The 21,689-nt window shown below is 39.9% G+C and overlaps 1 protein-coding gene across 5 annotated transcripts in view; it reads right to left on the bottom strand.

The window, feature by feature from the left end:
* Nucleotides 1-2,261: 2,261 nt before the first annotated feature.
* si:dkey-12l12.1 (uncharacterized) overlaps nt 2,262-21,689 on the bottom strand; it is a 45,850-nt gene continuing 26,422 nt past the window's right edge. Inside the window, exons 4-6 of one of the 5 annotated variants that reach the window (XM_057824340.1) lie at nt 2,976-3,092; nt 2,689-2,805; nt 2,262-2,612 (exon numbers count right to left, since the gene is read on the bottom strand). In XM_057824340.1, coding sequence (XP_057680323.1) covers nt 2,601-2,612; nt 2,689-2,805; nt 2,976-3,092 — 246 coding nt within the window. In that variant the 3' untranslated portion in view covers nt 2,262-2,600. Of the gene's footprint in view, nt 2,613-2,688; nt 2,806-2,975; nt 3,093-6,538; nt 6,675-6,747; nt 6,850-7,017; nt 7,135-8,388; nt 9,247-9,329; nt 9,420-9,571; nt 9,689-11,915; nt 12,371-12,446; nt 12,564-12,733; nt 12,851-18,160; nt 18,362-18,433; nt 18,536-18,705; nt 18,820-21,689 lie in introns of those variants that run through there. The other 4 variants (XM_057824337.1, XM_057824339.1, XM_057824335.1 and 1 more) reach the window with 4 other exon arrangements.

Here is a 21,689-nt window from a genome sequence, read left to right as displayed (position 1 = left end):
ACAGATGGTCTAATCTACATGTAGAGTTTTGTTGCTACGTCTTTTACTCCCAGAAGCATCCTATTTGCACTTGATAAGCGTTTTACCCACTTTTCATATCGTAAAATGTACCTGCAGCCTTGCCATCTGTAATTGGAGACAGGACCCATTGATATTTCCTTTTATGAGTCAGTCAGTTTCGCAGATGCCGGAGTGGGGACATGTAAGGTATTATTCCAGGAAAGGGGTAGATGACACAGCATTAGGAAATAAGATAAAATAGCATAATGGCACATTGGGTGTGTTTATATGGGTCCAAAAATCCTATTTATAACTAAAGATGTCCTGATCGATCGGGACCGATCACGTCATTTTCAAAGTATCTGAATCGGCAAAAAAAATATCGGACATGCCTTTTATATATATATATATATATATATATATATATATATTTTTTAAATTTAAATCGTTTTCTAATTGTATATAACGTTACAGACATAATGCCTTACACTCATCCAGAGTAGTTTTGGCTTCAAGTAGGGCTATCAAATGTATTGCGATTACGGCGGTAAATTTTTTTTTTTAAATTAATCACGTTAAATAATTAACGCATGCGCTGCACGACCCACTCACGCATGGTCGCGTTCAATCTATAAAGGCGCCGTTTTTCCAATATAAAGAGCTAAATGCAGCGTATGATGAGTAGAGAGAATTTTGACAGCCTTTGGAGCCTTTTATTTAGCTAAAGCCTTACTTTGCCTCTCTCAGCATTTAAAATTAACGTGGGAGGCAGTGTGGAGAAGAAAGGTGGTAGTTGATCATTTTCTTAACACCCTATGTTCTTTCCCAACGCAGAGAAGATATATCAATTGGTGCCCCTACGCACAGTCATGGTTGCACTTCCCATCATGCATTTGGGTTGAATGGCTGCAGTATCATTTACTGAAAGCTCAACAAATACACTAGATGGCAATATTTAGTCACGATATACAAAGTCACATTTATCCTTTAAGAATTACAAGTCTTTCTATCCGTGGATCCCTCTCACAGAAAGAATGGTAATAATGTAAATGCCATCTTGAGGATTTATTGTCATAATAAACAAATACAGTACTTATGTACTGTATGTTGAATGTATATATTCGTCCGAGTTTTATTCAATTTTTTTCTTAATGCATTGCCAAAATGTATATGATCGGGAAAAATTATCGGGAATGATTGGAATTGAATCGGGAGCAAAAAAAAAAAGAAATCGGATCGGGAAATATCGGGATCGGCAGATACTCAAACTAAAACGATCGGGATCGGATCGGGAGCAAAAAAAAAAAAAACATGATCGGAACAACCCTATTTATAACCCAATTGAAAGGCCAATACGATTAAAAATGTCTCATATCAACACCTTAGCCAATCAGATTCACCCGGATCGTATTGTATTTTGGATCGGGTTGTAAAAGATGAGGACCGCACTGAGGCAGCATTACACATTCCAGGTAATGGTAGAGAGTAATGTAATGCGCATGTGCAAAATGGGTAATTTCATGTCCAAAAAGGCATCGCTTCCACATGGGGTCCCCCAGGGATCTGTTCTCGGCCCTCTTTTATTTTTGCTTTATTTATTGCCTCTTGGTTCTGTTTTTAGGAAACATGGTGTTTTATTTCATTTGTATGCTGATGACTGTCAGATTTATTTTCCAATGGCGCAAAATGGCACTTTCTGTCAACTCAATGAGTGCCTCAACAATATAAAGTCGTGGCTTTCACTTATTTTTTTAAGTTTAAATGAAAATCGTTTTCTATATTAAATTTTTGAATCCCACGCCATGAAAATAAGTTACTTCCGGGTCCAGTCTAGGGTTTAGGACGAATGTCTTGCTTCCTTTTCTCCTCTTCTGCTTTTTTTTCTTTCTTATGTTGCTTCCAGAAGGATAACTTCTCTTCATTTTGGATATACGCCAATTAAAAAAAAAAAGCCAAATCGCCTCTTACTCTGAGTCACGTGAGAGAGTGGGGGCGGGGGTAGTGTAGCGCGAGTGAAGGGGCCCCTTCAGGGAACTCAGACACAAGGCTTTCACAGTAGTAAAGTAACAGTAAAGCTGCGTGTGCTAAATCTGTTGGCCCTCTGGTGGCCCCTGCTGGCTGGGGGCCCTAGGCAATTGCCTGGTTTGCCTAATGGAACGCGGCGCCTCTGATTGAGTGTTAAAGTCAGGCTGTACTCTCCAGAATTAGAATAAAATCAACCGAGTTCAGAGACTTAAAACACACACTTTTCTTGATTAAATTTTTATTGAAATATAGAATAACACATCAAATTTCTGCAAAAATATACCCCTCGATATCTGATGAAATACAATAGTAATGGACAACAATGCCTTATGAACCCTTTGATGTGTTTTCATTGCATGCAGACATATACATATTCGAGCTTTAGCATATAATTACTAATTCATGGATTATTGTACAGATCAAACAGTAATAATAGACACACAAAGCAATCCAACCAAGCAAGTTTGTGTTTTTTGTGTATTTGTATTCCTCTTAAGACATGTGCTGGTCAACTTAAGCATAATAGCATTGCACTATTCTATTGGTGTCAACACTCTTGTGAATTCCATTTTGGGCTAAACAGTTGACTGGATAGAAAACACACATTTTATTAGAAAGGCTGTTTGATGACAGGAAGAATGACACTATGAGAGGTTGACTCACCGTGGTAGAGTAAGCACCGGGCCGAAGAAACAAAACAAATTTCTCGGATGCTTTTTCTTGGCTTGTTTGTTCTGGTTTTTTTCCCTCGTTCTCCACCTGTCTCCTCGCTCGGATCACCTGGATGAGAGAAGAGTTTTTACAATTCACATACAGTCATTGGTCAGAAATTTTAAATCCATTTCAAAAAACCCCTGTGTGATCAGTGCCTGTTGCACATTGATCCAGCCTGCACAACCAGCTCTTTGCCCCAGCTGTTTGTCTGCTTGGCGGTTGTCATGGAGACTTACCTGTAGGAGGTTGGATTTCTTATCGTTGCTAAGGAGGGAAAAGGAGCCGACGCGGGATTTCCGCTTGTTCTTCTTCTTATTTGCCGCTTGAGCCAAGTGTCGTCTGGACCTGTCGGACTGAAGGGAGGTTGACATGACAATGGGATCTTTGCACGAAAACTGCTCGGTCTTACAAAATACCATGATTTCTAGTGCTTCGTTTACAGGACTTGCCTAAAGTCACCATGTAAAATCTTGTCCAGTAAGGTTTTCAAGACGTACAGTACCTATCCTCTTAAATACTTTGAGATTAAAGTACTGTGGTATGAAAAACCTTTGAACCTTTTGGAATTTCTCACATTTCTGCATAAAATGGCTATCAAATGTGATCTGAGCTTTTTCAAAATCACACAGATGAAAATACGGTGTCTGCTTTAACTAAAACCACCCAAACTTTTATAGGTTTTCATATATTCATGAGGATAGCATGCAAACAATGAAAGAAGGGGTAAAAATAACTTGGTGAACCCTCTGCCTAAGGAGACTTAAAGAGCAATTGAAACTAATTTTTACCAAAAATTTTAAGTCAGGTGTGTGTCCAATCACTGATGAGTGGTTTAAAGCTACCCTGCCCACTATAAAACACACACACACCAGGTAAGAAACGTGTTAATGAGAAGCATTGTCTGATGTGCATCATGGCTTGGTCAAAGGAGCTGTCTGAAGACCTGCAATCAAGGATTGTTGTTTGTATAAAGCTGGGAAAGGACACAAAAACCATCTCTAGAAGATGGATGTTCATCAATAAACAGTCAGAGAAGTTGTCTTCAAATGGAGAGAAGTGGCCGACCACTAAAGATGATGCCAAGAGTTCAGCGCAGAATACTCAGAGAGGTATAAGAAGAACCCTAGAGTGTTTGCTAAAGACTTACAGAAATCACTGGCACAGTCCAATATCTCTGTGCACACATCAACTATATGCAAAACTATGGCCAAAAATGATGTTCATGGTAGGACTCCACGAAGGAAGCCACTGCTGTCTAAAAAAAAAAACTTATTGTTGCTCGTTTAATGTTCGCAAAAAGGCACATGGACCACTCCACAGAAGTTTTGGCAAAAATATTTTGTGGACGGATGAACCAAAGTTGAATTGTTTGGGAGTAACACACAACTTCATATGTGGAGGAAAAATGGAACAGCTCCCAACATCAACACTACATCCTCACCGTGAAGCATGGTGGAGGGAACATCATGATTTGGGGCTGTTTTACTGCCTCAGGACCTGGACAACTTGCAATCACTAATGGAAGAATGAAATCAAAATTTTTGCAGGAAAACCTGAGGCCACCCGTCAGACAGTTGACGCTCAAAAGAGGATGGATGCTGCAACAAGACAATGATCCAAAACACAGAAGTAAATCAACTTTAGAATGGTTTCCTAAGAACAAAATACACGTTCTGGAGTGGCCAAGTCAAAGTCCAGACTTGAACCCCATTGAGATGCTTTGGCATGACCTTAAGACAGCGATTCATGCCAGACATCCCAGGAATCTGACTGAACTACAGCAGTTTTGTAGAGAAGAATGGGCCAAAATTAGTCCTGATCGATGTACCACACTGATGTGCAGCTACAGGAAGTGCCTGGTTGAAGTTATTGCTGCCAAGGGGGGGGGGGGGGGGGCACAAAATATTAAATGTGATGGTTCTCTTACTTATTTTCCCCCTTCTGTCAATGTTTGCATACTATCCTCATTAGAATATGAAAACCTATGAATGTTTGTGTGGTTTTAGCTAAAGCAGGCAATGTTTTTTCATCTGTGTGATTTTGACAAACAGATAATTTTATGTAGAATTTTGAGAAATTCTAAAACGTTCAGATACTTTTTCATACCACTGTACTTGTTTTTTTTTTTTTTTAATGGTGACCAGAACCCCCGAGATAAGTGAAAAACCCCTGCCCCCCCAAAATGTTTTTGTTTTGTTGTGTTCAATGTATTTATCCAGATTCAGCATTTTCATTTTTTTCCCCCCAAAATATAATTAAAAAACTGTATATGATACAGATTTTAATAGTTTTTAAGCACTTCAAATGTCATAATTATGATCAGTGTTACACATGTCACTGTCCCACCAAATTATTTTTAAACAAGAATAACACAGAAAAAAGCTTGTCTTCATAAAAATGCTTTATTGAGTGAGTCTGCTCAAATGCGCTTACGCTGTTCACTTACACACAATGAGTTGCCACAGCAAATGTTTAACAAGCTAAACGATTGACGCATGCAGCATTTTGAAGCTTTGGCTTCCAGGCATCTCTGGCAAGATCAAACCTTAACACCTGTCAATCATTGTTAAGTTTAACAAGCAACTCCAGTGCAATGCCTGAGCAAGAAAAACAGCAGGAGAGAGAGTGATAGACTACACTATTGGACTGGGACGTATAAAAGTACCCATTCAGTGTTAAAGTCAGGGTATACTCTCCAGATTTAGAATAAAATCAACTGAGTTGTAACACTTAAAACACACACTTTTCTTGATTAAATTTTTATTGAAATATCATAGAATAACACACAATTTCTGCAAAAATATACCCCTCGATATCTGATGAAATACAATAATAACGGACAACCAGACCTTATGCACCTTTAGATAAGTCAGTGCTTATCAATTATTTTCTGTTACGGCCCCCCCAGGAAGACGTAAACGTTCCGCGCCCCCCTCCCACCCCCCCAACTCTCTGCCGCCACTGTAAGTATATACTGGAGTATCATTTCTATATAAAATTCTTATAAGTACACCTCTGCATAACATTGTGAATAAAGTAATATAGCTCAACTTACAATAAAGCGTAAAAAAAAACAACAACAAAACACACATCCAATGTGTAAAAATACACCCAAGATACATTTTTGACTGTTTGATCCTGAAAAATGAAAATGTAATAAAATAAATAAATAATTATAAATTCAAACTGATTAGCAACATTAACTCATGAGGATAGGATGTCGAACAATTAGACCGAAAAACAAAAATAATAGAACAAAACGACAGTTTCATTGGATAGAGGGACAGTTTTTATTTTTGCTGCAGGCAGTATCAGCTATTTTGCTATGTTGTAGGGTTATTTTGCACTGAGCAACTTGGTATGCCACCTTATATGATGCTGACAGTGCTCCCTGGTTTACTTTGGTTTATTAAAAAAAAATATAATTCCTGCTGTCCGCTGTGAACATTTTTAGACAAAGTAAATAGTCTGGTCTTTGCTCGTCTCCCACTGTACTAAAAGTCAAAGCCAAAAGCTAAATGCTACATACGCTTCATCATATTTCCTTGTCTAAGCTTTTCATATCTCCAGTGCTCTTTGCTGTGTGCTCTTGTTTGGTTCCAAAATATTGTGCACATGTTGAAAATGAGAGCGGCACTGCCACCCACTGAGTGGATGTGCAATTACACTTTATCCTAGTACGACAAAAAAAGTATGTTCCCCAAGGTACATTTTCGAACCTTATCATATAATTGCTAATTCATAGACTATTGTACAGCTCAAACAGTAATAATAGACACACGAGGCAATCCAAACCAAGCAAGTTTGTATTTTTGTTTATTTGTTTACTTTCTTAGACCTTTGCTGGTCAACTTAACCATGATAATACCAACATTGCACTATGCTATTGTTGTTGGCAACACTGTTGTGACTTCCACTTTGGGTCGACCTTGTCCCTGGACAGAAAACACACATTTTATGAGAAAGGCTTTTTAATGGAGGGAAAAATGACATTAGAAAGTGTCTCACGAAGCCACGGTAAGCGTCGAGCCGAAGAAACCAAAGGCCTGTTTCTGGTGTGTTTCCTTGGTTTGTTTGCTCGTTCTCCACCTGTCTCCTCGCTCGGATCACCTGGAAGAAAATGAACTTTTAAAATTCAGACACAATGATTGGTCTGAAATTTCAATCCATTTTAAAAGCCCTGTGTGTGATCAGTGCCTGTTGCACATGGATTTAGTTTGCACAACCCGCTCTTTCCCCCAGCCCAGTGTCTGCTTGGGGTTTGTCATGGAGACTCACCTGTAAGGGGTTGAATTTCTTGTCATTGATAAGGAGGGAAAAGGAGCTGACGCGGGATTTCCGCTTGTTCTTCTTCTTATTTGCTGCTTGAGCCAAGTGTCGTCTGGACCTGTCGGACTGGAGGGAGGTTGACATGACAAAGGGATCTTTGCATGAAAACTGCTCGGTCTTAGAAAATGCCATGATTCCTAGTGCCGCGTTTACAGGAATTGTTTAACGTCACCATGAAAGACGTATATTATCTTTGTAAAATCTTTTCCAGGAAGGATTTCAAGATGTACGTATCATCTTACATGCTTCGATATTAAAGTACAGTGATCCCTTGTTTTTTGTGGTTAATGTGGACCAGAAAACCCACAATTTTTTTTTTTTGTATGTTCTAGTGTTGTTTTTGGCAGAAAATAGAAAAAACAGTGATCCCTCGCTACTTCGCGCTTCAAACTTCGCGCCCACAGTCCATCGCGGATTATTTTTGAATTAAAAAAAAAAAAAAAAATACAGATGAGCTTTCTCGAGCCGAGAGCGAAGTCTCACTCTCGCCCCCTCCCTCACTCTCCCTGCTCTTTGTTCGTCAGGCCGTGCACTGGAGTTGCTTTTTAAAGTTAACTACGGTAGGTGTCAGGGAATAAAACACAACCAAAAGTATTCTATTCTAATGACAGTCACAAAGAGAGGGAAATCTCACATACATATCAGAAGTCACTCGAGTTTCAGAGTTTAACGTGCTGCACGGGGTGTTCCCGTTTTTTCGTCTCTCGTGCAACCCTTTTATTTTCCAAAGTCACATGGTAATGCGTGTCATAACAGTGGGTATGTGGTTCGCTATAATTGGCTAGTTCAGAGTGAGTCAGCTCTAACTGCTTCTCCTTATTTGGTATTGTTCTTAAAACTGGATGCTTACTGTAAAACAATACCTGTGAAACTTAAGTATCAACTCTGGTGGTTTTCAACAGAAAAACATCGTGACTTACAACCTTGAGAACCTGGCCGTGGCTGGCACCAAAAGGGAGTTAAAATGTGATAAGATGGTCAACAGAACCTCTTTGTATTTTGTTCAAAGAAATACAACACACGAACCTGGATGAATAGTCTAACAAATGAATATAGTATCACACCGGTTATGTGTTTTATAAGCATGAATAAAATATATTCTTTCATACTAGGTATGTTTATAGATGTTTGCGTTTGAACTTGCCACAGATGGTTGTAAGCCAAAGCTTCAAAGTGCCGCATGCGTTAATCATCGTTTAACTTGTTAAACAATTGCTGTGACAACTCATTGTTTGTAAGTGAGCAATGGAGTGGAGTTAGTTGACTCACTCAATGAAGCATTTAATGAAGCTAAACATATTTCTACTACTTTATTGTTTAAAAAAATTGGGACAGTAATATGTTTAAAGTAATTTTTACTTTTGAAATGCTTACAGTATATCACAAAAGTGAGTACACCCCTCGCATTTCTGCAGATATTTAAGTATATCTTTTTATGGGACAACACTGACAAAATGACACTTTGACACAATGAAAAGTAGTCTGTGTGCAGCTTATATAATAAAGTTCATTTATTTACCCCTCAAAATAACTCAAAATATAGCCATTAATATCTAAACCCCTGGCAACAAAAGTGCGTACACTCCTTAGAAACTACGTACATCCCTAAATGTCCAAATTGAGTACTGCTTGTCATTTTTCCTCCAAAATTTAATGTGACTCGTTACAGGAGTGCTGTCAGCATTGCTGTAGAGATTTTTTATTTTATTCTTCCAAATGGTGCACGTGCGCTCTTAATATAAAGGGTAGTCCCCGGTAGTTTCAATCAGATTCAGGAAATGTACCCATGTAAACGTACACATTGAGAAATAAAGCATACTTTTCTTGACTAATTTTTTATTGAAATACTATGTGATAACACAACATTTCTGCAAAAATATACCACTCAATATCTGATGTAATACAATAATAATGGACAACAATGCCCTATTCATGTTTTGATAAGTGTTTTCATTGCATGCAGGCATATACATATTGTAGCCTTCGCATATACGTAATTGCTAATTCATCATAGCAGCAGTAATAATAAACACACAAGGCAATCCAACTAAGCAAAGTTGTGTTTTTGTCTGTTTTCCTCTTAAGACCTGTGCTGGTTAACTTAACCGTAAAAATAACAACATTGCACTATACTGTTGGTGGCAACGCCGTTACGACTTGCATTCCGGGCAAAATTCCCTGGACAGACAAAACAAAACACAAGTTTTATAAGAAAGGCTGTTTGATGGAGGGGAAAATGACATTACTAGAACGTGACTCACATTGAGGGAGTGAGCCCCGGGCCGAAGAAACACAAAGTTTCCCCAGACTATTTTTTCCTCATTCTCCACCTGTCTCCTTGCTCTGATCACCTGGATGAGAAATGAATTTTTCCAATTCAGACACAATGATTAGTCTGAAATTTCAGTCCATTTCAAACGCTCCATGTGTGATCAGTGTCTGTTGCACAACAGGCTCTTTGCCCCAACAGTTTGTCTGCTTGGGGTTTGTCATGGAGACTCACCTGCAAAGGGTTGAATTTCTTATCGTTGCGAAGGAGGGAAAAGGAGCCGACGCGGGATTTCCGATTGTTCTTCTTCTTATTTGCTGCTTGAGCCAAGTGTCGTCTGGACCTGTCGGCCTGGAGGAAGGTTGACATGACAATGGGATCTTTGCAAGAAAACTGCTTGGTCTAAGAAAAAGCCATGATTCCTAGTGCCGAGTTTAAAGGACTTGCCTAAAGTGACCATGAAAGATGTACGTCACCTTTGTAAAATCTCGTCCAATATGGTTTTCAAGATGTACTGTACAGTATGTATCCTCTTAACCAGAACCCCCCGCGATAAGTGGAAAAACTGCGAAGTAGCCCCCACGCCCCCATTTTTGTTTTGTTTTGTCTTTTCAATGTACACTATCATTAAAAAATTTGGGGTCCAAGCGACTCTGTGGATTTATTCAGATTTAGCAGTGAAAAGAGCTATATATGGCAAAAAAGACTGACAAAGCAGTTTCTGCTCTTGCACCCCTCTTTAAAATAAACTGCCGTATTTTGACCCTTTAATGCATGCAATATGATGCAATTGTCAGAGAATCATAAAATTTGGAAAAACAAGGTCTTAAAGAAACCTTTTTTTCAAATTTGTCAAAAGAAAAGTCAAAATATGTGTAATAAGCGCTCTAATTTCTATAACCCTTGCTAAATCCTGTTTCTTTTTCTCATGGAACCTGTGGATGCATGTGTTGAATTGCATCCATCATTTTTTCCCCCGAATATGTCAAAATTCTGAATTAGTCTCAAAATCATGACATTTTAAGTGTATCAAATGTGATACATTTGGCAGTTAAGCCCCCGAACTATTTTTAATTTGTCCATTTTACCCTGGAAACCCCCGTCTACAGACGTCGCGCAACCGCTTTTGTGTCAAGCAAGCTGTAAAAAGAAGGCAATTATATTCATTATTTAAAATGTCATTCTTAGCTTAGAATCATTAGTTGATGTCTAATATTTTGTTTAAAAAACAAACAAATGACTTTAAAAAAATTATTTACGCGCATATTTTAAACTTTTAAACAAATTATGTCACAATGAAACTTTATAGGTTGTCAGTATTGTATACAGGTATACAGGTAGTTTCAATCAGATTCAGGAAATCTACCCATGTAAACGTACCAATTGAGTGTTAAAGTCGGGGTGTGTTCTCCAGATTTAGAATGAAATCAACAAAGTTCAGAGACTTACACACACTTTTCTTGACTACATTTTTATTAAAATATCATCGAATAACACAACTGAACATTTCTGCAAAAATACACCCCTCAATATCTGATTAATTATAATGATAATAATGAACAACACAGCCTTATGCACCTTTTGATAAGTGTTTTCCTTATATGCAGGCAGTGCTTAATTTGTAAATCATAAGGTGACGGAACGCATAGTAGATATGACAGCACAGGGATGACGAGACTGGCACAGGTCCAGGAACATACGCAGAAAATGGTGCTGAGAACTACACGCAAATGCCCACTTGCCATGCTGTGGGACTTACAAGCCTCAATTTCAGATAATAACAACACAATAAACTTACACAGTTGGAATGAATTCCAAATTTTCTGGAAACGAAGTGTGTTTGAATTAGAAATAAGACTTCTTTTAACCAATATACTTTGTTTTCACAGATTTCTTTACTATTTCGCATGTTTTTAGTATTACCACTGTACTTAAGGTTTTACACGTTCTGCATTTGAAATACACGTTAGCAAATTAGCTAATTAGCTTAGCGCTCGGCGCTAACTAAACATCTCAAAAACAACAACAATAAAGGCTGAACAGTACAAGAGAGTTCGTGTACTCACCTCTTATAGATGCACACAGGTCTTAGCAACACACTCAGGACAATTTTCAATTGAAATGCATGAAAATTATTGCTGGACATCTACAAGACAAGGAGCAATGAAGTACCTCTCTTCCCCTCTTGCTCTAAAAAATAACTTGCGCACAAAATCGCGACTGCTGTTCCTGCTCGTCTCATACACAAATTTATTGTCCAGTCTTGTAAAAAGGAGTAAATCTCTCTCTCAGTAACAGGCAGCATCCATCATGATGTGCGTGCACCCGTTAACGGTGCCCAGGCGGCAGACGTGTCTTGAATTTCGTTCTGCTACGAGCGGCTGCCATAAAGTTATGAGGGGAAAATAATCGGTTTTGAACATTTATGAATCGTAATCGAATCGTCACGTGTCGAATCGTGACGCATGTAATATTCGATTTTTTTTGGAACTCCTCTAACCCATTGGGTGTTAAAGTCAGGGTGTACTAGCCAGAATTAGAATGAAATCAACTGAGTTCAGACACTTAAAACACACACTTTACTTTACTGAATTTTTATTGAAATATCATAGAATAATACATTCCTGCAAAATATACCACTTGATATCTGATGAAATACAATAATAAAGGACAACAATCCCTTAAGCACCTTTTGATAAGTGTTTTCATAGCATGCAGGTATATACAGTGGGGAGAACAAGTATTTGATACACTTCCAATGGGTTTTCCCATTGACAGTGTATCAAATACTTGTTCTCCCCACTGTACATATTAGCACCTTGGCATATAATAATTGCTGATTCATAGACTATCGTACAGATCAAACAGTAATAATAGACACACAAGGCAATCCAGTCAAGCAAGTTTTGTGTTTTTGTCTGTTTTCCTCTTAAGACCTGTGCTGGTCATCTTAACCATAGTAACAACAAAAAGATTGCACTATGTTGCTAGTATCGACACGTTTGTGATTTCCATTTGGGGCCCAAAATTTCCCTAGTGAGAAAACAAAAATTTTATAAGGAAGGCTGTTTAATGGAGAGAAAAATGACATTACTAGAATGTGACTCACCAGGAGGGATTCAGCCCCGGCCCGAAGAAGCCAAAGGCCTGTCTCGAGTGCTTTTTCTTGTTTTTTCTGTTCTTGTTTGTTTTCCTTGTTCTCCACCTGTCTCCTTGCTCTGATCACCTGGATGAGAAAAGAGTTTTTACCATCCACAAAACAATGACTGGTCTGAAATTTTAATCCATTTCAAAAGCCTCATGTGTGATCAGTGTCTGTTACTCATTGATCTAGCCTGCACAACAGGCTCATTGCCCCAACTGTTTGTCTGCTTGGGGTTTGTCATGGAGACTCACCTGCAAGGGGTTGAATTTCTTATCGTTGTGAAGGAGGGAAAAGGAGCCGACGCGGGATTTCCGATTGTTGTTCTTCTTATTTGCCGCTTGGGCCAAGTGTCGTCTGGACCTGTCGGCCTGGATATAGGTTGATATGACAATGAGATCTTTGCACAAAAACTGCTTGGTCTTAGAAAATGCCATGATTCCTAGTGCCGAGTTTACAGGACTTGCCTAAAGTGACCATGAAAGACGTACATCATCTTTGTAAAATCTCGTCCAGTAAGGTTTTCAAGCAGTATGTATCCTGACATGAATATGAAAGGAAAAAATGGTACAGTTTCTCGTAGGCACCGTCTACACACGTAATATATTTAATCAGGCAATAGTATCATTTCTCATATTTACTGTAGGACTGAACTACTCTAAACACACCTAATATAAAATAAATAGCACGAACCAAGACCGGCCACAGAGGGATGGTCCCGAAACAACACGCAGTCACTCCTTCGGCCCGGCCTCCTACACCAAGGACTTAAAAAACACTGGACACTGAAATAACACAGATTTGCTGCTCAGAAACATTTTTTATGTAGCCTTGCTTTGGATTCAGCATGGTTCCCGCCGTCGTCTGTTTTTGCCTTGTTTTTGACCATTGTCGACGAATAAATTGTCAACCGGTTTTCGGTGAGTCTTCTTCAAACTTTTGAAACATGGAGTCAGTACAAAGGGTTAAAATAAGAAGAGAACGCGCGGAATTTCCGCCTTCCCGGTTGGCACGCCCCCGCGTGCGGCTTGGCGGGGGGCGGATTCCAACACCTCTTATATACTTCGATATTAAAAGTACAGTGATCCCAGTGAAGCACAGAGCCTAAACAGTTTTTGACCGCTGTCTCTCTATCTCTTCTTAACAGCTTTTTATCTCTCTCTAGCTATCTCTCAGTTGCTCTTTTGTTTACGTTTTGGATGCCAAGCTGTGGATGACTTTTTTGTTGAATTAAACGAACGAACTCAGAACGAGCAGCGTGCTGGTCTTTCTTGGCCGCTGTCAAGCGGACTGGTGTGGAGGACGAGGAAGAGAGCGTCTGATTCGGATTTTCGTGACTAAATGTTTAATGAAATATCATAGAATAACACAATTTAACATCATTTTCCATGCCGATTTTCCTCACGAAAGTCGTAAAGGTGCTGGAGCCTATCCCAGCTAACTACGGGCAGAAAGCAGGGTACACCCGTAACTGGTTGCCAGCCAGTCGCTGGGCACAATGAGACACACAACCATTCACACATACACACACACGGACAATTTAGAGTGTTCAATCAGCCTACCATACATGTTTTTGGGATGTGGGAGGAAACCGGACTTCCCACGAAACCCACGCATTTAAGGGGAGAACATGCAAACTCGAGGCAGATGTGCTAACCACTCAGCCATCGTGCGGCACAACATAACATTCCTGCAAAAATATACCCCTCAAATGTAATGAATTACAATAATAATGGACAACAATGCCTTATGCACCTTTTGATAAGTGTTTTGATTGCATGCAGGCAGTGCTTAATTTGTAAAGCATAAGTTGCCGGAACATAAAGTACATATGAGGTCATACATACAGGTCCTGGAACATACGCAGAAAATGGTGCTGAAAACAAACACAAATGCCCACTTGCCATGCTGTGGGACTTACAAGCCTCAGTTTCAGATAATATTCATGGTATAAATTAGGGGTGTAGCGGTTCAGGTAGCCCACGGTTCGGTTTGAGCCTCGGTTTTGGGATCACGGGTTCGGTTCGGTGTCAGTTTGCGTTTTGCTTTTTTAAACTGCCTTTATTTTGCTTTTTAAAAAATGAAATAAACACTTAAAATGTAAACATTTTCGACTGTTAAAATGCCTCTTAGCTCTTTGGCTAGTGTAGTGACTGACTACTGAAATACACACACAGTAGTAAAAAAGTTACTTGGCGAAGTAACTGGTGATACCTTTCATGTTTTTTTAAAATATTTTTTTAATTAAAAAAAACAAAACAAAAAACAAACAAACCCCAAAACATAGTAACCTTTGCTATGTTTGGAGGTCATTTAATGTTGTGAATCAACCGTTAAAGTTGATAAAATTGCCCCCGTTTTTGCATTAGTTCCCTTCTGTCTACTTTAGACATGTGAAAATTTTAAAACTGTTTCATCCTTTAAAGATAGACTCAAGTCAATATTCTGCCGATTTAGGAGTTGCTTAGGTTCGCTCGGAAGGTTTACGACAACAGAGCCTTTCTGAGAAGTTTACTCCTCTAAACGGGCGGCTTTTTACTAACGCTACCGAGTTTGTCATTTCGCATGTAGTTCTATATGCATGAGATATCTAGGTGTAGATTTTATGCTGTCGGCTAGTCAGGATATATTGGAGCCACCTAGCCTAGCATCGCGTTTGCTACAGCGTCTCAACAAACACTCTTCCCTCTCGCGTCTTTTCTCGCGTCACTCCACCAATGTATTAACGAACATAGTCTCGTTGCAGAAACGGTGACCAAATCCGAACGGATGAGAAAAAAAAAAAACGTACCGTATTTTCACGACCATACGGCGCACCGTATTAAAGGGCGCATACTAATTCTTGTGTGCTATTTTTGTATTTAACACACACACAGGGCGCACCGGATTTATTGGGCGCGTGGGCATACATGCATGCACTCACGCTAAAACCTACAGTAGCATTCACGCTAGCTTGCACGCTAGCATACACACGAAGGTATTAAAAAAAGGCAGTGGACGCAAAACTGAGTTTGATTGTACTTTATTAAAGAATTTTAATAAGTACTCACATTTTTTGTCAATCCACAAAGCCATCCAAGTCCTCATCTTCTGTTTCTGACATGAATAGCTGGGCTAGGTCTCCATCAAACACGCCAGGTTCCCCCTCTTCGTTGTCCGAGTCAGTCTCGTTGCCATGAAGCTCCTCCTCGGAAATAATGCCGGCTTTGGCGAAAGCTCGAACAACAGTGCAAGCCGACACATTAGCCCAAGCATCCACAATCCATTCGCAAATGTTATCGGAACTCGCCCGGTGTTGCCTTCCAGTCTTTGTAAAATTGTGTTCGCCATTCGTCATCCATTACTCCCACGCTGCACGCAACTTGACTTGGACGGTGAAACACAGAAAAAAACATCCGGTCGCTTCACGTAAACCTCCCTCAGCCACTCTCTCATTTTCTCCTCGTCCATCCAGCCCTTTTGATTGGCTTTCATGACGACTCCGGCAGGAAACTTTTCTTTCGGCAACGTCTTCCTTTTGAAAATCACCAGCGGTGGCAGTTTCTGTCCATTAGCATGGCCGCTAAGCACAACAGTAAAAGATGACGTCTCGTGCCCCGTTGTGCGTATCGCTACCGTGCTGGCTCCTTTCTTCTCCACGCTGTCGCTAACCGGGACGTCGAAAGTGAGTGGCACCTCGTCCATGTTCGTGATATGCTTCAGCTGGATGCGTTTGTCGGCAATCTTTTTGCTGCAGTAGGAGCGGAAGATAGTCAGTTTTTCCTTGTAATCAGCTGGACGTTGCTGCGCCAATGTAGTTCTTTTCCGGGTGGAAAGATAACGCCGTTTCATGAATCGAAAGCACCACGACGGACCTCCTCGAAAATGTTCAATTTTCATTTCATGCGCCAGCGTGTGTGCCTTCATTCGCATGGTGACTGTCGAGACGCTTCTCCCGGCTGTTCTTTGGTTGTGAATCCACCCCTCGAGTTCGTCTTCCAGGTGAGGCCACTTCGCTTTATTTCCGCGGAAACTCAGCTTTGTTTTCTTGACTTGGCTTAGCTCGTTTTCCAGCTTTCTCCACTTGCAAACCATTGACTCCTTGATGCTGAATTGTCTCGCCGCGGCTCGATTTCCATGTTGCTTCGCGTAGCTGATAGCTTGGAGCTTGAACTGGGCTTCGTAAGCGTGTCTTTTCGTCGGAGTTGCCATTTTCGGGGGTCTTGATTCAAACAGAACTTTATTTGCCCAACGCATGTAACTCAATTTTACACTGTACCTAATGGCGGCCCGCCCCCTATGACGAGCACCATTCACACCTCTAATGGTTCTCATGCTGCTTTCACTCCCGTCCGCCTTCGGTACACACATTGGGCGCACCGCATTATTAGGCGCACCGCCCATTTTGGAGAAAAATTTTGACTTTTAGGTGCGCCTTATGGTCGTGAAAATACGGTAATGCACGAAAAACGTGCAGATTTTGAACGTAATGTACGGCGTACACATTTAAAAATCAGTGCTCACTTGTACAAATTACGACGAGACTGTACAACTTGACAGGTATGAATTATAGTGGACCGTCACAGTTAGGTAGTAGCACTCTGTAGCACGGGACATCCAACTATCAGTGGTCAGGGCGAAACTATGTGCTTTAGCGAAATCATCTTCGATGGCTTTGCGTGCCGTTTCATAAATGTCGGGGATTACGTTGTTGGAGAAATATGTCCGCGAGGGAACAATGTAACGCGGGTCAAGCGTTGCAAATAAATTAACGATGCCCGCCGTGTGTTTTCACTGGTGTCATCTTCGGGGTTGTCCTGCCTTGAGAAAGTGATATCTGTGGGTGATGCCGGCTGAGCTGCCGGAGTCATGTTATAAAAGTGTTGCCATTAGCATGGGGAACAAGCGCTGAGCAATGCTTGCAATTTTTTTTTTTTTCAAGATTTTCTCTCCCTCCGCATTGCAGTCCACGGGGAAACCAAAATGCTGCCACACCGCAGATTTGAAAGAAGCCGGTGCTTCCTCAGAATTCGGTCTCTCCACTCCTCCGCTCGCCATAGCTATTTTTCTTTCTTGTTTCACTTTTCACTTCGCTCGTAGGGCGTTACTCTGCTCTATTACACAGGTGCTTGACAGCGATCCGACATTTACTTGCGGGGCGGGAATTTCTCCACAGCGGTGCTTCACGTCACACACAGGCACTCAGAGCTCGATCAATTCATTCCACAAGCGTTCGGAATACATTGATTGCAAAACCGAAAAGGTGCGGTTCATAAAGGCGTATTGAACCGTACAGGGCGAACCGTACGGTTCGGCTTTGAACCGCAAACCGTTGCACCGCGAGTGAATAGATGGAAAATGTTTGTTTATATTGTCATATCACATTACGGTCTGTTAAATTTAACTGTCCATCTCAAATTAAATAATTAAAAAATGTACACTGTCATTGCTTGCAAAGCGTTGAAAGTACTGCGTATGTTGTCGTGACAAGCCGGTGGCAGGGCTGGGGTGGGGGCCCTAGTCTACACATGTTACTGTCCCGCCCTAGTCACTTGTTCCCGGGTCCCTGCAAGTCTGTTGACAGCCCTGCCTGGAACACAGGAAGGCCAAAATTAAGAGGTGCCGAATCTTGTTCCGACAGGATCCAGCACAAAATAACCCCTGCATGCAGGCATATACATATTCGAAACTCAACATATACAGTAATTGCTAATTCATAGACTATCGTACAGATCAAACAGTAATAATAGAAACACAAGGCAATCCAACCAAGGAAGTTTGTATTTTTGTTTATTTGTTTTCCTTCATACACCTCTGCTGGTCAACTTAATCATGATAACAACTTTGCACTATGCTATTGTTGGTAACGTGGGTGGGGGTACCCCTCTTTCCCCTGGCTGTCCCTGCATAGAAAACACACATTTTATGAGAAAGGCTTTTTAATGGAGGGAAAAATTAGATTAGAAGTGTCTCACGAAGGCGCCGGTACCACCGGGCCGAAGAAACCAAGGGCGTTTGTCTATTGTTTTTCCTTGGTTTGTTTGCTCATTCTCCACCTGTCGCCTCGCGCGGATCACCTGGATGAGAAATTATTTTTTTTCCATTCACACACAATGATTGCTCTGAAATTTCAATCCATTTCAAAAACCCTATGTGTGATCAGTGCCTGTTGCACATTGATCCAGCCTGCACAACAGGCTCTTTGCCCCAGCTGTTTGTCTGCTTGGGGTTTGTCATGGAGACTCACCTGTAAGGGGTTTAATTTCTTATCGTTGCTAAGGAGGGAAAAGGAGCCGACGCGGGTTTTCCGATTGTTGTTCTTATTTGCTGCTCGAACCAAGTGTCGTCTGGACCTGTCGGCCTGAAGGGGGGTTGACATGACAAAGGGACAAGACATTCCTAGAGTCACCATGAAAGACGTACATCATCTTTGTTTACAATCTCGTCCATTAAGGTTTTCAAGATGTAACTATCCTCTTACATACTGTAAGGCGCACCTGACTATAAGCCGCAACCCACCAAATTTGGCACGAAAACGGCATTTGTTTATAGATAATCCGCACCGGACTGTAAACCGCAACTTTTCTCACTGTATTATGGGATATTTACACCAAAAGATATAAACTGGCAACACTTTATTTGACTGTGGCACCATTACACTGCCATAACACAAAATGAACCACCATGAATCTTTGAACCAATTGGCTGCAAAGCTTCATTGCTTCAAGAAGCTTTATTCATCCATCACTGCTCCCTTGGGGTAGATGGTAAACCTCTAGTGCCACCTGCTGTCAACACTGTTGTCGTCCAACATGCCTCCTTGCATGCATTGCAGCGCTACAGACGAAATTCATGTTCTGTACTAATTATTTCTTCAGTTACTGTTCCAATGTTTTATTATTATGATTATCTTTTTTTTTTTTTTTAAACCTGTCCTGTTCATCTGTTTGACACGGAGAATGGAAGTCTAAGTGCCCGGTTGGTCTGAACAGTTTTAATGTTTCACATTGAGAGTATGACATACTCCCAATGTGATCATTCAAAATACCTCGTTTATTATGACAAAGCAGCAAACAGGAAGGAGTTATGGGGGAACAGAATAAAAGAAACATAAGAGACGAAAGAAACGAAACACAACAACAAGAAATACATTGAATGCCTACACTAACTATTAATATGTTGGTGCAATTGTCAGCAAAATAAATGAAGATATTACTACCAAAGCAATTGTCATTGCAATCATTTTCTGGGAGAAATTAAGTATTATCTGACAGAATATCAGGGTTGCCAATAATTTTGGCCAGCACTGTATAAGCCGCAGGATTAAAAATGAGGGGGAAAAAAAGTAGCGGTTTATAGTCCGAAAATTACGGTAATAATAATGACATGTAATTTTTACACGTTACTGTCCCACCGTATTATTTTTAAAAAGAATAACATGGAAAAACGCTTGTCTTTATGAAATGCTTCAATGAGTGAGTCCACTCAAATCCGCTCACGCTGCTCACTTACACACAATGGGTTCCCACAGCAAATGTTTAACAAGCTAAACGATGATTGATGCATGCGGCCCTTTGAAGTTTCGGCTTCCAAGCATCTCTGGCAAGATCAAACCTTAACGCCTGTCAGTCATCGTTAACTTTGACAAGCAACTCCAGTGCACTGCCTGAACATGAAAAACAGCGGGTGGGAGGGAGAGTGAGAGATCGGGACAGCTCTAAATTATTATTTTTTTAATTGGAAAAAAAATCTACGATCGACTGAGGGCACAATGTTTGAAGCGCGAAATAGCGAGGCATCACTGTATAGCTATTTTTTTCTTCCAAATGGTGCACTTCCACTCTTTATAAGTTGCCAGGATAGCACACAGGTAGTTTTAATCAGATTCAGGAAATTTACCCATGTAAACGTACCCATTGAGTGTTAAAGTCAGGGTGTACTCTCCAGATTTAGAATAAAATCAACTGAGTTCAGAGAATCAAAACACACATTTCTTTACAATTTTTTTTATTGAAATATCACAGGATAACACAACATTTCTGGAAAAATATACTACTCAATATCTGATAGAAATACAATAATAATGGACAACAATGCTTTATGCACCTTTTGATAAGTGTTTCCATTGCATGCAGGTATATACATATTAGCACCTTAGCATATAATTACCGTATTGGCCCGAATATAAGACGGTGTTTTTTGCATTGAAATAAGACTGAAAAAGAGAGGGTCGTCTTTAGAGCTGGGAATCTTTGGGCACCTAACGATTCGATTACGATTATGATTCAGAGGCTCCGATTCGATTATAAAACAATTATTGATGCCCCCCCCTCCTTTAAAAAAAAAAAAAATGTTTTGTACATTAATTCCAAATTTTTTCAAAAATCCTCTCAGGCTAAAACAAACGACTATTTCAGTATCAAGTTAACATATAACAGTAAACAAATATACAAAAATAACAGTAAATAAAATACTCCACTATCAGCAGCTTTAAACTACAATTAAATTATTGTTGTGAATCAACCGTTACAGTTGTTAAAATTGCTCCCATTATTCCATAATTTCGCTTCTGTCTACTTTTGACATGTCAGAGTTTTAAAACTTTCATAGATTCAAGACAAGATTTTGCCGATTTAGGAGTATTTTAGATAAAAAGTTAATTAGGTTCACTACAACAGAGCCTTTTAGAGATGTCTACTGCTTTAAGATGGCGGGTGTTTACTAACGCCGGCAAGTCTATCATTTCGCATCTCTGTTCAATAATACATGTTCTAACACAGCCGTCGTCTGTCATTTTGCATCTAGTTCTACATATGTATGATAGCTACTGTAGCCATATGTTTATAGCAACAAGCAACCGGGCGTTGTTTGTAGGGCTGCTGCTATTGAATATTTTAGTAATCGAGTAATTGACTGAAAATACTATCGGTTAATCGAGTAATCGGATAAAACAAATATATTTTTAGGTGAAGAGCAATTATAAATATACATGAGAAAACAAGACATTTAATCTAATCTTGAACCATTTTCAGTCAATCAATGTCTTTATTTTCGATGTATATTGTTGAAAACAGCCAACAATTGCATCTCATATGTAACTAGAATAAAAGACTAATTCACTGCTTTCACTCAAAAAACCTTTAGATCTTATTTAAAAAAAAAAAAAAAAATTTGAGTTTTTGCAGTGTTCAAAATAAATGTATGATACAGGCTGTATTGGAGCACATTAGG

The sequence above is a fragment of the Corythoichthys intestinalis genome, chromosome 20, assembly GCF_030265065.1.
Source record: "Corythoichthys intestinalis isolate RoL2023-P3 chromosome 20, ASM3026506v1, whole genome shotgun sequence".
Lineage (NCBI taxonomy): Eukaryota > Metazoa > Chordata > Actinopteri > Syngnathiformes > Syngnathidae > Corythoichthys > Corythoichthys intestinalis.
The sequence above is the reverse complement of the archived record's forward strand: the minus strand, read 5'-3'. Positions and strand labels throughout refer to the sequence as shown.